The 26,431-nt window shown below is 38.3% G+C and overlaps 1 protein-coding gene across 1 annotated transcript in view; it reads left to right on the forward strand.

Moving 5' to 3' along the window:
- Window positions 1-26,431, forward strand: part of LOC110171234 (thyroid hormone receptor alpha-like) — a 65,329-nt gene that overhangs the window by 37,595 nt on the left and 1,303 nt on the right. Inside the window, exons 5-11 of the mRNA XM_055153034.1 lie at window positions 3,667-3,895; window positions 14,500-14,561; window positions 16,046-16,146; window positions 19,847-19,994; window positions 20,902-21,104; window positions 23,668-23,814; window positions 25,454-25,712. Of these exons, the coding sequence (XP_055009009.1) occupies window positions 3,849-3,895; window positions 14,500-14,561; window positions 16,046-16,146; window positions 19,847-19,994; window positions 20,902-21,104; window positions 23,668-23,814; window positions 25,454-25,712 (967 nt within the window). The 5' untranslated portion in view covers window positions 3,667-3,848. The remainder of the gene's footprint in view (window positions 1-3,666; window positions 3,896-14,499; window positions 14,562-16,045; window positions 16,147-19,846; window positions 19,995-20,901; window positions 21,105-23,667; window positions 23,815-25,453; window positions 25,713-26,431) is intronic.

The raw sequence follows: 26,431 nt of genomic DNA on the forward strand, positions 1-26,431 counted from the left end.
TAGATTATTTCCCATACACATAATTGTCATTTTGAGCGAGTTTTGCACCGACGTTGCTGGTGATCTACTGCCTATAGATCCAAGGGCAAAATGTTAGTGAATACAATCAAGAGAAAAAAGGCGATGATTTGGAGCAGACAGGAGGAGAGCGAGAGAAGCAGGTCATCTTTGATTGCACTGGGGCTCTAATCAGCTTGGATGGCAGCCAGCAGAAGCGCCTGACCACACAGTGAGCCCAGTGTACATTCAGAGACGCTAATCAGCCAATCACTGTCTGCTCACATAGACAGTGCCAGCAGCCTCACCTCCGCGCTACACGAGCTTTAGTGCAGCTTGTCACATACAAACTTTGTCTATCTTGTTTTCTCATTAGCAGTCTGATGCAAAGCCGCTGTTTGAAGTGTGTGTTTTAGTGCAGTGTGCAGACTGGGTGCACAGTGAGGGGAACATAGCCGGGCGTGTCTCGTACTCTGATGCCATCTATCGACTGATCTGGAGAAGTGGAGAGGAAAACACAGTAAAGGAATTATACAGTGATAGCACCCAGAGTAGTATCCAGATTATTGGTTCAAGAAAACTGAGAGAAAAAACATGAATACCTTTTCCAAATCATCAAAGAAAAGTCATGCATTAAATGATCATATTAAATGAACACTACATAGACTTGCATTGTAACAATGCCTGTAATAACTGACTGTACACTTTAACACATTAATGCCCAGTAACATAAAGGGAATAATGTCATAACTATACATTTTAAAGTGGATAACAAAATGCACTACCAATGGATGGATAATACATAATAAATAGTAGACATAATAGTATATTTTTAAGAGACTACACTACACTGAACACATTACTGATAAGTTATTGCAATTTTATATTAGTTAAATAATTTTCTTTGAACATTTAATATTAACAACACTTTTGATATTAGCAGAAATGTGCCAAAACATGTCTTTAAATGTGCTAGTGGAGGTTTAAATATCAGGCATGTGAAATCTGATTTTACAGTCAGATTAAAGTGCTGAAATGTGACTTTATACTGTTATTTAGAAGTTTACAAGTTTGTAATTTTTAATCATCTTCTTTTGTTGCATTTTAAACAATATACTCAATATTCAAATTTGGCCCCAACATTCAGAATATTCTTGATATTTATATAATCTGTCCACCTCTTCCTACAAATTCAAACCCATAAAAATTGCGCTGATAAATCCACATGATGATAGTTTCAAGATAAAAAGTGGCCTCCTTCCATAAAGTTTGAACCATGTGTAAAAATGTTGTAATCCTTACCTGTCTGCAGTATATTTATTCCCTGGGGTGTGTACTTGGACTCCTCGGACTCTTCCCGGGTGGTAAACATTAAGGTGAGGACAGTCTATTAAAGCCTCATCAGGTCGGCTCAGGTCATGCCTCCATGCTCTACATGAGTCTTACAGTAGACTCTCCAGTGCCCCCCGCTGGCCCACCGCCCTCACCACAGGCCATAACCAGTCCACAAACTAGGCCAAACAAGTCTTATTCATGCATTGTTCAGATTAGGCCAAGTTTGTAAATAGGTTTAATGAGAGGGTGAGTGTAAGTTATCCTCCTCCTGCCCCCTGCTGTGTGACAGCCACATGTGACACACACGTTGTTTTCATCATTTATAAACACATGTTTACTATGGCTTCACACTGTTCACATCTTGTTCACAGACTTGTTTTTGTGTCTTGTTACTGTACCAGGGGGAAAAAAATCTAACAATTCAGTTATTTCAAATGTTTAAAAACAGATCAAATACACTGTCATCATGGCATAGTTGCTAGTATGTAAGTATCATATGTGCTAGAGAAAAAGGCAAGGCAAGGCAAGTTTATTCGTACACAAAGTAATTCAAAGTGCTTTACAGAATAAGAAATACATTAAAATCATAATAAAAACAAATCAAAACATAAATAATCATGAAGATTAAAATTAAAAAAGAGAGAAGAGTGCGGAATGAAAACCTTTCAGTTATATGCACAGTTAAACAGAAATGTTTTGAGTCTGGATTTAAACAGCATCACAGAAGAGTCTGTCTCACATGTTCAGGAAGACTGTTCAGGTTTTAGCTGCATGAACCTGAAACGCTGACTCCCCTTGTTTAGTTCTGACTCTGGGCACCAGCAGGAGGCCGGTCCCTGAGGTCCTCAGAGTGCGAGATGGTTCATATGACACTAACATGTCACAGATGTAGGCCATCTTGGTTGATTATAGTATACATTATATTATTTACACTTTATTGCCCCAGTCAGGACTTTTTATACTACAGCATCATCCTAACTTGATTTGTTTCTAGTAACTATAATCGTGTTAATTTATATGTCATCTCTATTGTAAAATGACATTGTTTTATTATTTTAATGCACTTTTAGTTTCACTTCACTTACAGTTCAGCCAGTGAATGGACAATTTTCTATTGTGGTCAGTTTGCCATTACCTCTATTAGCGGAAGCAGTCTATTGCCAAATCTAATTTACTCTAAGCTCCTTACAGTGCCCGTGTGCAGTTTAGACAAAGGGTGCTGCTGCTTTTATTTGTGTTGCTATGTCATGTAACTTTCTGGAGGTGGCATGTCACGGGCAGGATTCCATGGAAATAGAAAGTTAACACCATAAACAGAATAATAATAATAAAAAAACAACAACATGCTTTTATTTTATATGCTTTTATACACACACGCACGCGCGCACACACACATACACACAGATGCTTAAAATAGGTGATTGATTTACTTAAAAAACATGGTCAACTGGTCGAAGATAGTCCAAAGATAGATTAGTGTGACTCCCTCAAAGGTTTTAATGATTTCTAAAGAAAACCAACAGCCGATGGCATCAGGTCTATAAAGGGCAATGCGCCTCCAATCTATTATGCAAATGTGTAAAAATGCATTTACATTAACATGAGACAGTTTGGCAATACAGGAATGTTGGCTACCACAGCATAAATCATTACAAATGAAATCCTACTGAGCTATCTAATCTTTTTATGAAAAAATACTGTAATGCTCTCCTGTGTTTCAGTGGCGTGTTTTGAGTTTTACAGTTTGGTCCGTCACATACCCCACTGTTTATAAATGTCTTATTACACTGCAGCTAGTGGTGTAGCAGTGTAGCAGTGTAGCTCCTGTAAACACCTGCGCTCAGCGCCAGAGTCATACAAAGCAGTCCATGTTTAGGACACAGAAATGGCTACACATTTACACCTGGGAGAAAGTTAAAGTTTGTGTTAAAGAAACTTTGACTGTAAGAAGCAGAAGGTTGCAAAGTTTAGCGCTGTTGTTTAGAATCACAGTATGTTTTATTAGCATTTTTTGTAAACAAAATTAACAAACAAGTTGCTTTAGTGTTGCAAATACAGAATATACAAATAGATAATATATAAATGCATTATGGCAGGACAACTTGTTGTAGCATTGCTTACAAGCTCATATGATTTCCTTCTTCAGTCTGCACTGGCTTAGAATAAGATGGATTTTAAGAAAGGAAACTTATAACAGACCTAAGAAAAATGCACAAACACTGATTAAGTTTGACTTAATTTTAAAATTTTAATTCTGCTTTATGCATTGATGTAATATTTCCAAATGTGTTTGACTGAAATTGCTGATGTATTTTGCTTCTCCTCTTTTTGCAGTTTGTATTTTCTTCCTACAATGTCCCGCCCTCCGTGCTTCACTCAACCAGTCTCTGTTGAGATTCTCCGTTGGCTCTCTATTGAAGGGGCCGCCAGCGAATGCTAAAGAGGCTGGCGAAGTGGGAGTCCACCCTGTTGTCCTGTGATTGGCCGCTGGACCAGACCAAGGCCGTGTAGAGCCAATGTCCAACAAGCAGGATAGCAACTCATCAGAGGGAGAGGAGAAAGGGTAAGAGAAGCTCTGACACTCTGATGTTAACATGAAAGGGAAGCACAGTTTAGACTTTGGACGTGACACAACTGTGAGATAAAAGATGTCTGTAAGGATGGAGGACAAAAGCTCCTGACAATCAAAATCATCACATCCGTTACTTTGTGTGGAGACAAGGATGTTCTACAGACAGAAGGATGAGTCTATAGCGCTGCACAATATACATTGCCTGGGATCCAGAATACACACTTTTTCAATACTTTACAAAGATGTGAGTCTGGTCACAGGTGAATCTCCCTGTGTTTAGATGGGGCTGATTGACAGGTAGATTAGCCAATTGAAGTCAATAAAAAATATGAAAAATCACAGGGGACTAAAAAACATCATGAATTTCTACAGAATAAATGAGCGAAGCACTAAAATCTGTTAATCTGAGGTGAGAGAAATTAGATTTTATTTGTAAATCATGTGACCAATGAGCCCCTTCATTTCACATATGTCACTGAAAAAACTAAAATGATTGCATGTTCACGTTTGGTCGGTCTTGAGATGCTACATAGGGTGTAGGGACTTGACTGATATCAATTTGTATAAAAAGTACAGAGAGATATCATTCTGGATTTGTCAGGCAATAATGTATGGCAAAATCACCAATAATCATGGGTTATTGTTTAACATCATATTCATATCGCAAGAAAAATGTAGGTTCTAGATTTGACAAATATTTGCTGTTTTGGTGAAAAAAGTCATATTTTAGTCATAATTTTCTGTTTTTATGTCTTGTTTTTTTCGTGGTTTAGTAAATTACTTGGTGTAAGAAGGTTTTTATGTAATTTCACTTAACAGACCATATAACTAGAGCTATTTTTTAAATTCAAGTCAAGAGATTTGTTGGGCCATCGTATCATGTCATTCATTTCATTCTTAACTGTCTCTATGAGATTTTATGGCAGCAGGTTTATGAACAGACCCAATTCTGGATTACACACTTAGCAGTATAGTACAGTTTTTGCTTTTCAATGTCTTTCTTTTTCACTGCCTTTTCCTCATGCATGATTTTTTGTGTTTCTTGTGTTTTTCTGGTGAAAATCAGTCAGCAAAACTTTTTTTAAAGTTTAGGGCAACTGTGTCTGATTGTTGCTTTTGGATTGTTGCTTGATCAGAAACACCTGCAGATGTTCATACATGCTTGCTTATACTCTGGGATTCACAATCGACCCCTCACTCATTCAGATGAAATATTTATTAAATTTGTATGTATATGAGCACTAGGCCAGTATATGTGTTGGTTAGTGTCAAGTTGCTTTTAACAAAGCTGTACACTTTCCATTGTGCTATAATAACAACCGCCTTGAAGGTCCATTTCATTTAACACTGATGCAAATAGAAAATAAACATTCAAAACAGTCTGAATAATATGGAAATGTTTAAAGGCATCATAATGCAAATGCAAAAGCTCACTTAAGCCACAGCCTACAACTGATGTACAACAATAAATAAATAGTGGATTTTTCAATGTGAGCAAAAGGTCTGACATGATTACAAGTAGTAGAGGACTTTAGGGGGCATGTATTGAATGTGCTTGTACACACCATTACCCTCTGAGGATGGCACTTTTAGGGTTACACAGAGAGGGGCACATGCATTATTAATGTGTTATACACTCAGGAAGCATGAATTCTAATTGTCATGGAAAGGACAATTTTAAGAAATATCTTCATATTTTAGTTTTAGTTTTCAATTTTCTAAATTAAATTAAACCTGAGACCAAATTAATATTATTATTATTATTTTTACTATTATTTTTTTTTACTACATAGATACAGTAAGGTATTGACTAACTAGCCTATTAATAGTTAGAGTAGTCAAATATTGCACTACTCTGGTCGGTGTTGTAAGTTTCCATGGAAACAAGGTAGATGCAGTGTCTTTTTGCTGCTGCTGAAGAGGTTTACTAAAACAAAACAGAAGATTTGTAGAATATATGTAGTTAGTACTCAATTTAAGAGATTGTCAAATACAATAAACTAAACTAATTTAACGTTTTTGTGCCCATGTTTCTTTCTCATCACAAGCACGTGTCCTGCCCAGTGCTGCTTCATGCCTGTGACCCCTCCCCCTCTGTTCTCTGAATCACAGCTAACACACAATGTATTTTGGTGCTCCAAATCCAGCTTTAGGCTACAGACATTTCTGCACCAATTTCCTCATGTGCCAGAATGAAGTGCAGCGTGAAGCCTTCCATTCCCTCCAGTAATTGTACTGGAGAAACTAGTGGCTTTCAGCAGTACACTTTAATACACATTGTACAGTCAGCTGTCTGAGTGAGGGCTCAGTTAGGATTCATGACTTATTCTTCATAAACGTGCCCAGAAAATGGAAAAATAATATAAATCAGGACATCTTAAGTCACATATTAATATGATTTGCTGCCTCCTTTCCTTGTATTTTCATGGAAAAGAAGTGCTTGTTCTATGTGTGGACCTCAATCTTTCCTTTTATATTTTTCAAAACGGATTTCAGCGATATGCAGTTTTCAGGATAGAATAAAACGCATATAAGTCAAGAAAACTCCTGTTAAAAAATATAGTTTTTGTAAATTGTATAGCCCATTAGGTTCAGACATATGCCATCCCTCTCAATATTGGTATGGAGCACCAAAAGGTGATATGAGAGGGGCCCTTCTTGAGACTTGACCTCTACCAACCTCCAGCTTTATGAGCTCAACATTTTATGATCAAAGGCTAAAGAAGAGCTGTGCAAAGATGTGTTGTAATAATACAAGACAAATAAAAATCAAGCCATTATGATAAGCTTCTCAGCAGAAGCATATTGTAGATATACATGCATAAGATGCTGTTTGCCACTTCATGAAAACATCCTTTCAGTTGTAAAGGAGGGGAGTAGTCAGAATATCAGAATTAAAGGTTTTACTAAATTTTGTGAAAAGATAAAATGTGGATGTGTAAAGAAAAGTGTAAAAATGTTTTAGAGATACGAATATGTAAACAGTATGATCTGGCAGAGAAAACCAGTTGTGTATAGTAACAGACATCTATGTTGTCCACAATGGCTTATCTTCTAAAACAATATGTTAGAGTATGTAAACGTATTTTGAAATTCAGGACCACTGTTATTGTAAGTGCTCTCTGACCCCCACAGTGAAAGTGAGTGGCCCATGTGACCTCAGCCTGATCACTGCAGTGCTCCATGCATCATGTGACTGTAGCATGTCATGTAGCACACAACTATTCTCTTTATATAACATGGTTTAATTCAATCCAGAGTCATATGAACAGTTTTAAAATGTAAAAAAAAAAAAAAAATATATATATATATATATATATATATATATATATATATATATATATATATATATATATATATATATATATATATATATATATATATATATATATATATTATTTTTTTTTTTTTTTTTTTTTTTTCCTAATCTGCAAAACTTATTATTGTTCTTATTTACATTAGAGCAGTGAGTGAATGGTCCTGGTCACCTGAGTCACAATAAACCTGCAGCATCTACACACCTCTAAATATAATGTAAATGCAATGCTGTTTATTGTGGCCTATGCATTTTTGACCCTTGATCTACCCGGGACATCCACTTTTACAAATTAGCACGTCCAGAATCTCACAATGGGGTCTTGCCAGCAGTTCAACAGTTGTCGGTTTGATCCACAGCGGCAACATCTTAAATCTTAGGTCAGACGTAAAATGATCTGCGTGGACAGGGGCAGAGGCTGGTCCAGCTCTCCTCCCTCTGCTGCAGTAAGTCCCAGCAGGTGGGGGATTAAACCAACACCCCCATTAACACAGAGCCAGGGAGAAGGCCGTCCCTTTTAAGTCCTTCAACCTGTCACTATGTCTGCTCACAGGAAGTGTGGCTTTGGGTTTGAAGCCAGCTCAGGAAGTCTCACAACTGTGGAAATATTAATACCAAAACCAATATATAAAGTTTTGATGTCATTGTTTCCAGCTGTCCTATAGAATAAATATACAGCCTGTAGGTCCTGTTACTATGACAACTATTGGCAAACTGTAAAACTGCACAGCTTAAGTACTGAGAATGAATAATACTGTACTACTTAAAGCAGCGCTGCATAAGATTTCTGGTGGTAGACATGCCACCTGCATGACTCCATGGAGACTGAAACTTAAAGCCAAAATTCAGAACCTTTTCCATAGAGGTAGATCAGCCTCATACCATTCTGAGGAATCTCCCCGGTAAAATAGTAATATCTCCATGAAGATTCGTAGTAACCTTTATATCTGATGAATAAGATTTCAGGCTCTGAACTAGCTAAAACATTGTGACACCTGAGGGCAGATTCTACAAGTAACTGGGATACAAAGATACAAAGAGTTGGGTTTCATGTTCCCCATCAGTGATTACTTCACTTTACAGTCACTGTTTTTGATCAGAAATGAACAATTAGCTAATTTGTTAAATGTCTTAATTTTACTCATTAAAGTGAGTGCGTACAATACTGTTTTTTACACCTTGTATTTAAACTTTGAAACTTGTTCCTTTACAATTATCATGGCCACGGTAATAATAAATAAATGACTATGGTATGTGAGATTGGGCCTGTTATAGCTTATCTTCAAATCAAACTTTATAAAGCACTTTTCATACAAAAATGTAAAATAAAATGCTTTACAGTTATTAAAAAACAATTCCACATGCCTACACTATCCCTATTCCCACTGTACCCCCACAAAAGTACCAACTGTAAACATTATTAATCCGTTTAATGGGACTGAACATATTGAATATCCAAACAGAAAGACATTTAGGGGACTTTGGCCCTTTATTTTGATATAGCTTAACTAAATGGTTTGAAATGAATCCATTCACAGTTTGAATGCTAATTGGATTACGTGCACAGAATGAGTTTATTACAGAGTAAATTTCTCATGCATTTGTTGCAGTCTTTGTAAGTAATTTATCTGAAAATGTAATAATGTGTAACATTTATAGACCAAAGAATTTAGGGAATCTTCCTTTTTAAACCAGTGCTGTAGTAAATGAAGTCATTGTGTTTCTCAATGTTGGCTTTGATCCATACACAAATCTGAATACTTCAAGTCGAGTGACTCTCATTACCTTTAATGTTCTATTCTTACTATTGAATCTAATAGTTCCTCTGTTACCACAGTTTTATGGAACAAATATAATCGAGTTTGTACAGGACTTAAGCCAGAGGGTGAAGGGGAAGCATTATATGTTCTATGGATGCTTGTGTAGACTTTTTTTTAATATGGATCAAGCTAGATTTATATGTAGCACTCTGAATTGAGTTCTAAATATCAATTTGGGAATACCCGAAGAATCAAACTTTGATGAAATCCAGTTGAGAGTAAAGCACAGACAACTTCCCTGTCCACAAATGCACAAAGTCCGTCTGCATGTTTTTCACGAACAAAATAGCGTTTTCACTAATATAGGCTAAATTACTTCTCTGTTACCATCACCATGGTTGTTTTGGTTTGTTTAGGCTCTTCACCTTTGACTTCAGCACAAACCTCAATGCTGCTCTGTGAGTGGTTTGCCCTCCCACTTATTCTTACAGTACAGTCTCTTAAAATGGATTCTTGTGAGTTTGTGAACTCACAAATATTGCTGTGCAAGGTTAGACTTCATTATAGTTATCTGCTAAAAACAATTATGAGAAGCAAGTGTGAGAGTTATAGTTGACAGTGCTTTCCAGTGGGAAACGTTTTATACATACACAGAGAGATAGACTGGGACTGAATAATAAATGCTTTCATTTTTGATGAGTGCATGGCATCAGAAATATACTTTTGTATATTCTAATGCAAAATAGACATGTCTCCTGGTGGACCAAGCTGAATTATTTTTGTGAAACTTGTAAACAGTAGAAACCTAAATGTTGATGAACAACTCCTGAAGTAAGCTCTTTTTTTTCAGCACTGGCAATGTGATGTGTGAAAAATGATTGCGTTCTAACAGTGTGCTTCCTGTTACAAAAAGCAAATCTTTCCTAGAACCACATTTTCAAAATCACTTAATGAGCTGAATCAAAAACGTGTTGGGCAATGTAAAGAGTGCATATTATTCACTGACCTCAACAAAGTCAAGAATGTCTGTGTAATTCTGCAGTCACCCAGGAAAGTACCATTGCACAAGAAAATTTAATTTTGTGTGAATACATTTTGTCTCTCATCTAAGTAGTTTCTTTAACTTGGCAGAACCCTTTTGACAGGGCTCTAACTACACTGAAACTAATACACCCTTTCTTACATAAGAATTATCTGTTATTAGAACTTCCCTAAGGTGTGAAATGTCACCTGAGTTATATTTTGCATAATCGTTCATTCCCAAATGAGGCGTCTAGCTCCTGTCAGTATACTCTGATTAGCCCCTTTCTTGTTCTTTGTTTTGGTCTGAGGATTGGGTTGTAAATGGGTGACTAGTTGAATCTTAAGCCCCAATATCTGTTCAAAGAAGGATTGTCTCTCTTGACCCCTCAAGGATCAGACTAAATTGATGAGGTATCGTCACTGGGCCGCACTGGAGAGACTGCCTCAGCTCATCTTATGTAATCAAGTTGGCATTAAAGCTTAAGTGACTTTGGATTGAAGGCAGTCAGTGCTATTTTTTACTCTTAGTTTTGATACTGGTGTACACCCAATGAGATGCTCGGTTTATAAAGCATGGCAAATCAGAAGACACCAGCACAGATAGTTACTGACATCAAGGACAGAAGTGCTGTTAAAAAAAAAAACATGTGAAATTGACTGAAGTAGAAAGGACTGTTGGAGGCTTTTAATAAGGTGTATTGTGATGATGAAGACTCCATAACACTGGGCTACACAGAGAGGGGGCGGGGCTAAAGGAAGGGGGTGGCCTCTCAGAGGCAGGCAGAGTGTGAAAGGGAGAGAAGGCAGAGGAGCGTAGTCTGCAAGCTTCAGAGCCTCAAAGCAAACCAGAGAGCAGAGCTGTTACCTCCTCCTCAACCATCACCAATGACTTAGACTCTTTCCTCTGTTTTTTACCATCGTCAGACCAACAAGGATTACTTCTGCAAATGGGATGGCTCTGTCTAACATGTGAGAGTGAGAGTTGAAAGGTTTCTTTATTTTCTCTCTTTTTTCTTTTTTTTTTTTACCACATTTCTGGTGACAGCAAAGGATCACCATGCATATCCTACAGCCGTATTGCATCAACAGGTTGGTGTGCTCATTTCTCTGTAACTCTTTGGTTTTGGTACAAAGTGGTCTAAATGTCACCCTCTGCTGCACATGTACCTCAGAGAGACTCAAGGTTCCCCTCATCTGCATCTTTGCTCATGCTTTTCCTAAACAAGACAGTGCAGAAGACTTGTTGGTGAACAGATGTAGAGGATATCTTAAATGGACTCACATGTTTGTTTTCTCATTTATGACCAAACTCAGAGACTGTGGGGCTGATAAATGGCTATAGAGTAAAGAAAATGTCCTTTGATCAGCTGATGTTCTGAGTGGCCTTGGGGCTTCCCATAAAAAGGCAGTAATTTCATGAACATGGGCCAATAACAAAACACATGATGACCAATAGTATAATTTATGCTAACATTAGCAACATTACCTTAATATCAGTGTTTTAGTCCTGAAGACACAAACATTTCCACTGTTATTTACATTTTTCCTGGTATCCCACAATGTGTGTATACTTTGGTTAATAACCTGATGCTTACACAGTTAAAACAGGACTCAGGTTAGTTGAATAGTTCATGCCTGGAATATTTTTCCTTGAAACATTCCATTAGTTGAGAAGCCAGAAGCTGAGGAATTGTTATTGTTTATTTACAGCTTTTGTAGGATGTAGAAGACCACACTACACCACTGACAACAGCATATGTGTGTATGTGTATGCTTAATAACGTTAGGAGTAAAATTAATATTAATGCTCCACTCTATTTTTTTTTACTCTTTTTACAATCTATCTTTATCATTTTACATCTCAAAATATGAAACACACAGCAACAATGACTGCAGTGAATTGCACATTTGCTAAACTTGCCTTTATTTAACTGAAATGACATTAACCTCTAGTATGCCACTTCTCTATAGAGACAGAGTGTACACCACATGTATTAGATCAGGACTGTCTTCAGAGTGGAGGCATGGACTTTTTAACTGTAAGACTGGGGCAGAGGCCACAGGTAGAGCCATCAGATCCATGACTGGAGCCTAATGGAAGGATTGCTTACCAAGTGAGCAGCTACCGAACCAAATGGGCTAAAGGATGTGTACTCAGCAATGCCTCTAGTGGTTAGGACATGCATTGCGGGCAGAGGAAAGTGTCAATTCCAAAGACATGGCTAGATAAGGAATCACTGAGGGGCTGGAGAGGGATGTAGAAGAATGGAAAATCACACATCCAGCCCAGAAAAGATTATGATGAGTAGGCATTAAACCAGTCTTTCACTTCACATTACGGAAGCTGTAGCCAAAGAGTGAAATACCAGTCCCAAATATAGTCTCAAAAATGATAAAATATTGTTTTGTTTTTTACTCGATTGCTCCTCTTGTGTTTTCCCATTGCCATACAGCCCAGCCATGTGCGCTGCGATGTAATTTTATACATCTTCTGAACCATGAAAACAAGCATGTAGAGCACAGAATGAGATGTCAGAGAAATTTTTTTTGTTGTGGCAAAGAGCAGCCGAGTGGATTTGACAGCCCAAACTGTGAGGGGGAGACAGAGAGAGAGGGGGAGGGGGGGTAATAAGGGAGAATAGGGAAGCCCATTATCTAACAGTATTACTGGAAGTTTGGATTGGGCAGCACACCAGTTAGCCTGTCCACTATAATTGCTATCTCGACATTGCTAGATCTTTTTGCCTTATGTTTTATTTAAGATATAGTTATATACATTTGGAAGTGGATATAAGTCTGACAGTAGAAGCAAACCAGGATGTAAATCTTGGGGTGACAGTGGAAGAACCATGAGTGAAAGAATTAGCTATATCTTGTGTGTACTGTATGTGTGTGTACTGTATGTGTGTGTATGCACGTGTGTGTGCGTACTAAGCTCTGTTGCAAATGTGATTCAAAAAAAGCAACAAAAAAAAAGCACATATCACGGTTTGTTTCAATTCGGCAAACTGGTTCAGTATTTCATTTCAAAATTTGCCTTCCTATAAATACCATTATAGCACAAATTCACTGTACACAAAAGAAAAAACACTCAAGATTTAGTTTTATAACCGAACAGCCTTCCTGCTAAGTCACTGGATGAATGGAAAGAGCCTGTGCCCAGTATGTTCTGATAGTGTAATAGTGTTATAGCTCACATCACATCCACAGGGAGAGCCAAGAGTCCAGGACATCTACCACATGCTCTCATAGGCAACCCTTTTGGCCGCTGCTGTATTTCTCATCACATGATACTAAAGATGTAACTGAATACAGGCTCAACTGAGTGCCAAAAGTGCACGTGTGCCAGGAAGATAAGTCAGTGCTTCAAAATAAAATCACAATCACAAGACTCTAAACTTCAATTTAGAGCGAGAATTGATTTGTTATTATTAAAAAAAGTATTTTGGATATTTCTTCGGATTATTTGTAAACATTGCTTTTGTTTGTGTGTGTTTCATGACAGGCAATAATATATCAGTTTAGATAGTTATATAAATAGATGCTTTATTAATCCCCAATGCAGAAACTAAAATGCCATGGACTCTCATACAAACTAAATGTATACTGTACTGCTTTGTTGTGACTGTTGTTTTGAAATATGCAAAAAGATTTGGTATATCATTTATAACTCAAATATCAAAGTACTGTATGAAGAGCAGCTTAATATTTTTTGTGTTTAAATGTTATTGTTATAATTTTATATTAATTTCATTCAAATTTGTCTGACACTTTCTTGAGGTTGTATTGTATTAAGATATTTTTGTCAGTATTACCCACCTTTAGCTTGTAGAATGTATCTGTCAACACATGTAAATTTATGGTGTGCTGAAGATTTGTAGTTTTTAATGCACATTGTAATTTTTAATGAGGAGTTTATGCCACTTGAAAGCTGTGGCATCAACTCTCTGTCTCATGCTGAGACACTTCTTCCTGTCCTAAAGCACACACAGAGTAATTGACTGTGGTGGCCTCAGATGGCAACCAAGTAGTTCATCACCACTCCAGTGGTTCTAGTAGATCTAGTAGATTTATTCCTATTTCAGTCCTCCCTTAAGCTATGACATGGTCTAGTCTTTTTAGTGTTTAGAAATGTAATACACAATATGAAAGTGCGATAGTCTCTAGTCCATTGTTGTCTGACAGACTTTGAGATGAGATGTCTTTGTTCATTCAGTTCAGAAAGTACCCAGCCTGTATATGTCTGTTAATAATGTTACTATTTGTTTTCATATATTTCATTTAAAATATGAAATATGCTTTTAGTGTTTAGGTTGTACATTTTGTGCAAACTTTTACAATAAATCTCATCTAACATATAATATTTTTGTTATTCAAAGATTATCCAAATGAATCTCATCATGGTGCAACCTTATGAAAAGGTGAAATTGAATTTGTGTTATTCGGTGATAATAATTCTTCTTCATCCAGCTCCTTCTCTGCTCTTGTGTCTGCAGGTGGCCCGATGTCCCCAAGAGAAAGAGGAAGAACAGCCAGTGTTCTGTGAAGAGCATGTCTGGTAAGGACTTGCTTGTCCCTCATTCAGCTCTGCCTTTATGTTGCTTTGTCTCCACCTGAGTCCATTGAAATGAGCTCGACCAGTCGGTCATAGAGTATATGAGGGATTAGGCCCCTACGGCCGCTCCCCACAGCTCCCAATGATGTCGCTGCTGTCATTACTGTGATAATCTCAGTCATCTCTCCTTCTTCTGTTCAGGCTTAGTGAAATATGAAAGGCCACATGTATCAGAGCAGATCTTTGCAGACACAAAGCAACACAATTAGCCATTTTGATATTCATGTTAATTCTAGAGATACATGAGGCATTTGGACACAGCGTGGATTTGTAACTGAAGAAATACATGGAAAAATGAAATGAAAATGTCAATTATGAGCATGTGGAAGCAATTAGGGCTTGTTTAAGATGATAAATAATGTGACACAATAAATCTATTGAAGAACCATTTAAAACCAGCCCCTGATCTTTATGCAAAATGACCTTAACTTACTCCCCAGACTGCATCCCAAGGGGAATTTTAAAGCATGTGATGGCACAAGACCCGAACAAACCTTTAAAACTGACATTTGATTCACTGGAAACAAATTATGCACATTAGGCAATTAAAATACATTTAAAATTATATTTTTATGTAATGTATACTCTGTATAGTCAGTTATAGACGACGTGTGTTATAGAGATTGTTGTAATAATGGTTGAATAGTTTAAGCTCTTTGGGTTTCACATCCATTAAATCTTTGGGCTATGCTATTGTCACGACTGTCCAGTAAACATCAGAGAAAGTCCTAACTTCTGATTGGTCATTGTAATACCAGATTGTACGATGGCTTCACTGTAATTTCAGTAATAACAGCAGTGAATGGAGGCCCGGTGGAGAAAAAAGCCACTTCCCTTACCCTGCTCATGCTAGATCACATACAGCCTGATCTTGAACTAGACTGAAGACTCTCCTCTAAGTCACTCGCTAGTGTTATTGCAGTTATTGATGGAAATATGTGGGAGATAGACACCAGAATAGGTTGTAGGCATCTGTTGGCACATAAAAATGACCCTCTGGCACACTAAACACTGAAAAAAGGCTGGAACACTTTTTTGACATTTGAAAATGTACTATTATATTATTTGTGAATAGTTTTGTTGTTACTATATATTTTAAAGGATATCTGCAACATATTGAATTCATAAAAATATCGACAAAAGTATTTAAGTATATAGTATGCGAAGTGTATGTGGTACAGTGAAGGTATCCTGAAATCAGGGTATTAAATACATTCCGACTATGCCCCCCCTCTGTTGCCTTCACATGAGCAGTATGGACACAGTGTATAAGTCATATGTCACAGTCACAGTGTTTGGGGCTCCACTTTGATAACTGAGCTCCTCTCCCTCCTGTGCCTTCATCCCCTCGGTTCTGCTTCTGCACACTCGCCCCTCTGTCCTTCCTCATCCTCCTGCTCCTATAGCTCTTAGTGTCTCTGTTGCAGGGTACATCCCCAGCTACCTGGAAAAGGACGAGCCCTGTGTTGTGTGCGGGGACAAAGCCACTGGATATCACTACCGCTGTATCACCTGTGAAGGCTGCAAGGTACACTGGGAACTGCAAGGAGAAGTTATTCTGTTCATTTATTGGCTATACTGTAAGGCTGGACAAAATAAGATACAAATTTTTCTCTTCTATTCATCAATCACAGTTTTTCATTCTGATATTACATTGTCTTATTGAAAACAAATAAAAATGTCTTCAGTATTAATCTCCTGAGCATAATACATAATAGAGAGTTTTAATCATTGCAAATTAATCACAGAGATAGTGAAATTTCTTACACTGAAAAAAAGCCCAAGCATGTCCTTGACAATTAGAAATGACTGAATCTCGATCTCACTTAAAATCTGTTAAATCCTATTATAGCCCTTCTATATTGTTTTCTAATAATTTGTTAACAATTCAATAGCAAAGCCAACCATACCTACTGCATAATAATGTATACTTTATCTCCATTTATTTGGGTCCGAAAACCTCCTCTAGTAACACATAGCATGATAGTTTAATTTATATTTTATAGGTGAATATCAATTGATTATTATTATTGATTTTTCTGATTTGGGTCCCAGATGGAAAAAGAGGTGTATTCCTCATGGGCTGGAGTGTGGTAGTACTGTATTATACTCATATAAAGTATCCTAAGATGAAGAAGTCTTTACAGAGTTAGTCCATTTTATTTTATTTTATTTTTCACATGCTGAGCCAGAAGCTCAGTTTAACAACAACAACAACATATATAGCAATACACAACAAATAATTCTAAAACACTACACTTGTTATATGTGGTCATGGTAGAATATACCAATAACAGATGTAGTGATGACTTTCAGAGGGATGCCCATTATCTGGAAATGAAGTCCATCTCACACTAAATGTACCACAAGTTGGTTAATTCAGTCTGGAGAAACCAAACTCTGTGCTGCTGCTGCTGCTGCTGCTGATGATGATGATGATGATGATGATGATGTTGTTGTCATCAAAAATGAGAATTGAGAGCCTCATACTACTAGACATTCTACACTTGACCATAACGCAAATGTAATTCATTTTGTATACATTTTTCCCCCTATATTTCTTTAGATAAGTTACAAAGGCATTAAACCAGGGGTCTCAGACTCGCGGCCCGGGGGCCAACTGCGGCCCTCGGAAGGATTTTTTACGGCCCTCCACTTAATTCCAAAGAATAATGTCAGTGCGGCCCGCGGTAGATGTACGCACAATCCCACCCCCCTACCGCGGGCCGCACTGACAGATGAAGCTGCAATCGGTGCCCATGCAGATTCACAACAGATTATTAACGCAGCTTACATCCCAAAACTCAACTTACAGCAGCTGTGAAGCAGCGAGTCTAAGTGGATCTGTTAATACGAGTACACGTGCACATACGGCGTCACCGAAGAACCAAAACAAACCACACATGGTCGTACACGTGTGCGCACTTCACTTTACGCTCCTATAACCACAGTATAAGAAATAAAAAGACATTGACAGTCTGTTTACCTGCTCAACACTCGGTGCGTAACTTGCTGACAACCCGATGACCAAGCTCCACATATGTGTCTCCGAAATCCACGCGCACTCAGCGGCAAACACAGTTGTCCCATCAATATGCAAGCAACAAAACTGCAGTGATCTATTCCAGAGGCTTGGCGACATGTTAGCAAAAAGTACGAGGCAAAAACAAGCGTCTTCCATCCATGTTTGACATACGAGAAGCAGATACACTCCAGTGTGGTGCTTTCACACCGGCAAACGAACCAAAACTGGTCCGATTAACGAGCCTCTGTATCCCGGTAGAACAGTGATATCTCCAGTAACCAATACTGATGTTCCCTGTTAATACCGCGGGCCGTCCTCATCTTATTACCATGAACTCATAAAACAGCAACGTAGAACTTTCTACAAACTCACCGCATCAGCCCAGAGTTCGGGTAACAGCAGCAGCCAACAGCGTTCACAGTAGCGCGCAGCTCCTCACGACAGCGCTGGGGTCTGGTCCTTGGTTTTCTGTCGTCCTACAAGCGCGTTGATCAGATGGTCCGGAGGCTCTGTCCTCCATGTGCTGGTTCCAGACGGTGGTGAGCAAGACCAGTGCGCAATGACTGGGTCTGAGCGGGAATGTTCCGCCGTCTGCGCACTGGTTCCGTGTGGGGAAAGTGAGAATGCGCTGTGGACTACCTACAGGTCTGTGTGGGCTGCTCCAGTCCTTCGCGCTCAAGAACCGCGGCTGGTTCCGAGGTGGTGCAAAGCATCCGGACAGAAGCGTGAATCCAGTTTAGTTGGTGTCCGTCCTCCACGCATTTGGTTCTTCCTGGGAAAAGCGCTTTTCACTCCCCACTCCACGTCATCTGAGCCCGGACAGAACCGGAGCTGCCCCTGCTGGTTCGGGACTGGTTTGGATCTAGTCCGACTGTATTTCTCACACTAGGCTAAAAGCAGGACATTTTTTAAAGGTGAATCAATTGAATGGGTAATTGCCTATTGCCATAAAATTATTTGGTTAATTAAAGCCTAAAATAACAAATGCTGGTTCCTACATGATCATGGGGAACACCAGGACCTCTGTGCAGGTCCTGAACAGAAGTACACACCTCCATTTTTGACTCACTCTGGAGCCACACGTTCGCACGTTCTTGCTCTGATCTTCGTGTGTTACATTCTCTGTATTGGCCATTGTTGGTAAAATAATTCAAAAATGAATTGCGGCTGCGTCTGGACAACAACCTGTTACTGCGCTGGAATCGTACAGCGCGTCATTACAGGCAAAGGAGACGCGTTTCTCCCATGATGCATTTCGAATAGTTCGTTTGGACCTGCTGTTTATGGTTTGGACCCGGGTTCGCGTTCACACCAGAGGAACCGCACCAAAGTTGGTCATTTGGGTGCGGATTCAAGCGAACCGAGACCACCTCTTTTTTGAGGTCTCGGTCCGCTTGAGTTGGTCCGGGTCACAGTCCGATTGGCACTTTCACACCAACGCAAACAAACCGAACTAACCACTTTTGGTTTGAATGGACCGTTTGGTGCGCACCAAATACTGTCGGTGTGAAAGCACCTAATACAGGTCAAGGCTCACTGATGAGCATCTTCAATCTATCCTGAGGATCTCATGTGCTTCCTCCTGCAAGCCAAATATCTCTCAGCTGTGCAAGATGAAGCGTAGCCAGGTTTCAACCAGCAAGGAGTAGGCAAAAGAAGAAGAGTAGACATATTGGTTTAAACTTACGTTCTGAATACATTTTCATGTTCTGAACTGTTATTAAAGATTAAGAAAGTGTGTTGCATGTTGTTCTTTCTCTCTCTTTTTTTCCGTGCAACCACTATTTATCGAATACTCAATGCGGCCCAGCCTCACTCAGACTTTATCTAATGTAGCCCCCAGGTAATTTGAGTTTGAGACCCCTGCATTAAACACAACAGAATCCAGGCACAAGAAGTCCAAAGAAGTAAAAATCACACGAGGAAAAATACAGTTAAAAGGCTTTTATTTAGATGGCCAAAGCCAATATGTTTCAACGACAGTTACAGACACAATTTGATCCAACTCAATGTACAGCAAGGATGACTGGTATTTTATCTAACCATTCTTGACATTAATGACCAGTTAATTTGTTTTAAGATAATTAAAGAGCATTTACTTGTTCAGTCTATTCAACAATATTCTCTAGTCTATCTAATATTTTCAACATGTTTTTTCTGTTTGCACCACGGCTCAAGGTTCCTTCTTTATTCTGTGTGTCAGGGTTTCTTTCGCAGGACTATTCAGAAGAATCTTCACCCTTCCTACTCGTGTAAATATGAAGGCTGCTGCATCATTGACAAGATCACTCGAAACCAGTGCCAGCTGTGCCGCTTCAAGAAGTGTATCTCTGTGGGCATGGCCATGGACTGTGAGTCACGCACACTCTCACAGTGCAGTCTGATACTTTTAAAATGTTTTAATTCTGAAAATAAGGCAGCGTTCTGACAATATCACCGAACACAACCACATAAGAAGAAAGAAGTGAAAAAATTATGTTTTCGCAATGGCTTCAGAAAGTGGTTATTATTCAGGCCGAAAAACAGGATTGTTTTAAATTGAAAGGACTGCAAGACAGCATTATTACTTACTCCACAAAAATTATTATTTTTGTGGAGCATTCCTCCAGCATCTCTTACGGGGTTATATAGGCCCCTGTCCTCCATCTGAAGTTATGACATCATTAAACTGCAATCAGCAACAAATCCTAATGAAGTATTTTCATTGTTGCAGGGCAGATTCAAAAGTCTAATCCCTCTTTGGCATTTTCTATATTGCTGATTCCCTGGACTCAAATACTGTAGACAGTAACGCAGTCACATACATTACATTCTGTCTGTCACATGATGGGTTTTCACACTGTAGGAACCTTTTTGCAGTTCCGACACATGTTCACACAGAATAGGAGCTGGGGACACTTTTGGGGGACATTTTTTTTAGCTACAGATCCAGGGACGATACTTTTCAGTCCTTCTTTTTTTGGGATTTATATATCCATTCATTTATTTTCATATTTTTAACAAATCAGCTAAACAAATCAACACAACAAAACATAATGATCTAAAAAACTAAAACAATTGTAAACATGTAAAAAAAAATAAAAATTCTCTAGCATCCCCTCACACACATTCTCCACCATCCCTTCCTTTCTTTCTTTACTCTAATGCACAGTTTGTGGATCATGTCTGCTTCTGTTTCCATAGCTAAATAACCCATCAGCTAAAGAACACACCATGTCCCTGCTCTGTATAATGGTATTTTTCACATGATGTTTTCAGTGGTGCTCGACGACTCGAAGCGTGTGGCCAAACGGCGGTTGATAGAGCAGAACCGTGAGAAGAGGAAGAAGGAGGAGATGGTGCGGCTGCAGTTGAGGCCGGAGCCCGACAGCTCAGAGTGGGAGCTCATCAGGATGGTCACCGAAGCCCACAAGAACACCAACGCACAGGGCTCCAGCTGGAAACAGAAACGCAAATTCATGGTACGGGTTCATCATCCACATGAAACACCACAACCAAATAGAGAATGCACACAATATATGATACGATGCTCTCTACTCAGAATGGCACTCAAACACAGAAGGTTTATATAAGCCTGTCATGATAAACACTATAATGTTCTACAGATGAGAGCTAGAGCAATATATTTTTGAGGTCAATATTTATCATGTGGACATTTTCTTTGCACTACTGGGAAATTTGTGATTATTTCTTTGACTATATGATAAGATTTAAGATGTACAAGATTGAATCAATAACTTCTATGACTGATTACAGATGCAAACTTTATTCTGCTATTTATTTATTGCAGCTCATGATATTTCCATAATATTGTGCATTTAGAATAGTTTTTGTGGTTTAAATCTGCTCTTGGCTTATTGTGTCAGGGGCATAAATTAGCTGCAATATTATTGTTTATCATGTATTTTTACATCTGCAATATATTGATCGTCATAATTATTCATGTTAACGTCATAATTATTATAACTGTAAGAACTACAACATAATATTCATACACCAAAAACCTGAATGTTAAGTGTTTTTTTTTTTTTTTTTGTTTTTTTTTTTAAATCTGGTTATACTTTACATTTTGACTGAGAAAGTTTGATCTTGTAAAGCTGGTCACATATTCAGAATGCTAATATGAATGAATCGGCTGCAACTCGTATTGGAGCTGTTGTATAAATCCTGTCAATCGCACTTGGAAAAATGACTGTCTGAGAAAGTAATATATAACGCTTTTTTTGAGGAGCAAAAAAAGCTAAATTTTGTCATTAACTTTTCATGATGATTTCCATGACAACTTAACCACCAAGCAGAAAAACATGTTTGAGACTCACCATGTACTTTTATAACAACTGATATTTTGTGAGAGGAGAATAGACTTTTTAATCTGAATAACTGAATGAAAAAATGTGGCCTTCAAAATATTCTTTGTTCAAGGAGAACAAATTGTGTGCTTTAACACATTGTTCAGAAAATGTAAGATGGAAACCTCATTTACACTTAAACTCGGCTTTGTGACCAAGTGGTTAAGGTTAAAGTAAACTTTATTAATTCTTTGTGAGGGAAGTTCATTGTCAGCATTTGTCCCATCCAACAACCAGTTCTGTTGGGTCAGCCTGTCAGCTAGGCTGGAGGATTTTACCTGGACTGTTGATGGACCCGATTGTATATCAGAAGTCAAGCATATATAGGCTGTGGATGGAAAGCTCTCTAGATCTTGTATTTTGGTGATTTTAATTGTATAAACCTAAAAGTCACCTCCTGGACATGAAAATATGTACAGTTCTCCCTTTGGATAGTTATTCAGTGCTCAGCAATGTTATGTGGCCTAAAGAAAGAGCTCAGTTGAATACCAGAGATGATCTGATTTTGAATAGAAAAAAAAAATTAATGAAATCAAATGAAACTAATTTTTCTTCCATATAACTGTAGAATTATGACCTGTGCAAAGTTTAAAAGTGTGTTCAAAGCCAGGCTATGAAAGCATCCTCATCAACCGGTGATGCAATATTTAAGCACAAAGACAACCAATCAAAGCTTTCTTCTACTCATCCTCACATTAATTCTGTGTGAAATGTCTTTCAAGTAACTCGTTACTCTGAAATAATGCCCAAGGTTCCTGCTGCTTCACATTCTTAAGCACATAAAAGCCAGTTCCTACTTTCTGTTTTGCATAGCAGCCGTTGCCATGTAGTTGTACACACGTGTACTCTTTACCTTGGTATTAAGGTCAGGTGACTGTTTCCCAGCAACTTATTCACAAAGGGAAAGAATGTGTTACAGTACATTTGAAGTGCTGTTGAAAATGTGCTTATGGGAAGGACACCCCTGAGAAAAGACAGTGTTTCGGGAACATGTGACCGAGCTGACAGAGCCAATCACAGCGCAGCACCGGGATGGCTTTAATGTTGCAGTCTTTTGATGAACCTCATTTTTCCCTTGGGCGATCGAATGAAGCACCTCTGTTGATGTTTGGCCCCAAGCTGTTTCCTGCCTGTCACAGGAAAAGTTCATTTCATCATAACCACTTTGAGATGTGCCACAAATAAGAACCACCTTTGCCAGATCTGTCAAGTCACCATTGTAAACCACAGCCCAAGCAAAAATCATCCCATTTTTCCCACAACCAACTGTTCATGTCGCAGTGGTTTCAAATTGGTTCCAGGCTGTTAGCTCCTACTTCATGTTAGATGGTATTTTTAGAAAACTGTGAACTGCGTGAGACATCAAGCTTTAGTTCCCCACAATCTCAGTGCATGAAGTGCTTTTTCAACACCAACATTTTCTCTTCATATTTTCTGCAAAGTTGAGTTAGTTCAGAAATAAATCAAGCAAAACGAGAAAGGTTCGTGGCCAAGGCTGAAAAAGAGTCAAATGTAGTGCAGCCTCGGCATCAAAAGATCAAAATTTGCTGAATGTCCTCCCCACCCCCATTACTGTTCTGAGATTTTTACTTATTTCTAACTTTAGTGCTCTTGAATTTATGTCTCCCTAATCACATGAAATATGTTATTAACCACTGTACATTGTTGTCTGCAGCCGGACGACATTGGCCAGGGGTCCATGGTGCCCACATCTGATGGGGATAAAGTGGACCTGGAAGCCTTCAGTGAATTCACTAAGATCATGACGCCGGCAATCACCCGTGTGGTCGACTTCGCCAAGAAGCTCCCAATGTTTTCTGAGGTAGGTTTGTCTGCTCCTCTCATCACACTGTGAGGGAAAATTAATGACTTGTGTAATTATTTCTATAAATTTGACTCTCACAGTGAACAGTGGCTACATTTACATTACAGTGAAGTCTGATAACTGGAGATCTGATTATTAGCTCACTTCACATCCACATTAGAAACATATTTTATGTATTAGAAAGTAATAAGATCACGTCAGATTTCACACCTCAGATTGTATCTTTACGTGCCACTGTGCACTTTGTATGTATATATGCTCTTAAAAAATGTCTAATTCTTCATCTTCAGGCTTCTTTGAGCTCTAAATCCTGAAAATTGGGGGGAAATAAATATAAGAATAACTAGTATATCACAGTATTGCCAGCCAGTAGTAACCATAATGACGTTATGCTCTTAGCCTCACTTCATTGAACTCCATTAACCTGCCAAGTCTTGTGCTAACTCACTAACAAGCACTGCTCACTGGGTTCTTCCTGTTTCTGCAGCCGACATTACATCAAACAGTCATTAGACCGATCCCGCTCGACTTCTCCCTCGTTAGCATGTCTCTCACTTGCAGCTAATCCACCGTCAGCGCCTCTCTCCTTAGCGCAGAAGTGTGCGTTGTATTGCCATGTATTTTGCAGAGGCTTGCCGGTTACATAAAGCATGTCAAGAGACCAGGATCAGAGAGGATGGGATCTTGAGTCCTCTCTGATTGCCAGTGAAAATGATGAAACACTAGCTGAACCTTGAGGGAAAGAAGGGCCACGTGCTGCACATCTCAACCTTCATTATTCTGTCATGTTTTATGTATAAGTATTGACTGCAGGGTATAATATTTAGAGCTGTCAAATCAATGAGTTTAAAATATTTTTTTAGCAAAGTTTGTTTAGTCTTTTTCTTGAACTTTATTTAACTAGTTAGTTGAGCGTTGGCTAATTCACTCTTAAAGTAACACTGTGTAACTTTCTAGAGGTGGCACGTTACTTTTATAGAAATATAAAGTTAAAACCATACTTCTGAACATTATCCATAGAGATAGATGACTTTTATGCCATACTGTGGAATATTATAGCCAAAAGGACAACATCTTCAGTCAGTTTTATGGAGACGCAAGCTTGCCCAGAGTAAGGACACGTGTTTTTCTGCATTTTTATTGCAATAAAAATACCTAAAATGAAAAAAAAAAGACATATTTTTTAGTTAAAAAGTTACATGGATTAAAAGTTTCTAGCTAGAACTATACATTGATTTAAAATTCTCAAATTCCCCAATAGTTGGTGTTGTAATACTACACCTATGCATTGTTAATTCATGGCATCTATAAATGTTTAATATGAAAATAATAAGTATGTATGGAAAACTTTCTCTCTACTGGCAAAAAGTTACAAATAAAAGTTGCATATACAACACATATGGAAAAGTTGACTTGAAAATTGCCATTTTAAGTCTAAATAGGCCACTGTCTAATGCTCTAGGCTGCTATAAATGCAGTACAATGTGTTGGATTCAGCATCATAAAATCAACGTCTTCAACAGTTTGCTACATGCCTCCCATTTCACACGTATTGTTCTGGCCATTACATGCGACATTTCTAAAAAAAAAAATCAGTTTAATCAATTTAATTAATCTCTCTGTGTTTATGTTGTAGTTACCGTGTGAGGACCAGATCATCCTCCTGAAGGGCTGCTGTATGGAGATTATGTCCCTCCGGGCCGCCGTACGCTATGACCCAGAGAGTGAGACACTCACACTCAGTGGAGAGATGGCCGTGAAGAGGGAACAGCTGAAGAACGGTGGGCTGGGAGTGGTGTCGGATGCCATCTTTGATTTGGGCAAAAGCTTAGCCCAGTTCAACTTGGATGACACAGAGGTGGCGCTGATGCAGGCTGTGCTGCTCATGAGTTCAGGTCTGTAATTAAAAATGAACTGTTTCTCAGAGAAATGGAACTTCAAAAACATTTTAAGGTGGTTTAATGTTAGTGGAGATTTTATATGGGTCTTAGAACTTTAACACAAATTCCCCTTCAGTGCCACACATTTCAGGAGGGACAGCATCAGTATCAAGGTTGAATCTTGAACTCATTGTTGATCTTTTTGACCTTGCACTGTATTTAAAACTTACACTCCAACATATTATTCCTCTCACCTCAATATTGTGTGATCTGCACCGGTATACTATTTTAACTACAATATTATATATTTACATACAAAGCACATCCCTTTGTATCTTTCTGTGCTGAGATGTCCAAGGGTGTCATCTAGGTGTATAAGCCAAGAATTAAGGATCCAGGCAAATACATAGTGAAATATTTAATAACACATAAATAATGCAATGTGGAGGCTGCTGGGTCTTATGCTGCAACTACTTTACTCACTGCACAACTGTAGTCACATCATGGACCAACTTCAACATCATATGATTCAACACTGACAGTGTTATTCCACCATGTATGAAAACCCCATGTACTGTTTTACTGTCTCAGTGTTTAACCATGTAGAGAAAAGAATCATTTTAAAAGCAGGAAAATTATTTTAATAAAGTTTGTCACATGCAATAGGAACAGAATGGTCACATTTTGTGACCATTCTGTAAAATCACTGTTCCTACTTATAATTGTTTAACAGT

Source organism: Boleophthalmus pectinirostris, unplaced genomic scaffold, assembly GCF_026225935.1.
Source record: "Boleophthalmus pectinirostris isolate CB_2022bp ecotype Guang Dong unplaced genomic scaffold, ASM2622593v1 HiC_scaffold_17, whole genome shotgun sequence".
Taxonomy (NCBI): Eukaryota; Metazoa; Chordata; class Actinopteri; order Gobiiformes; family Gobiidae; genus Boleophthalmus; species Boleophthalmus pectinirostris.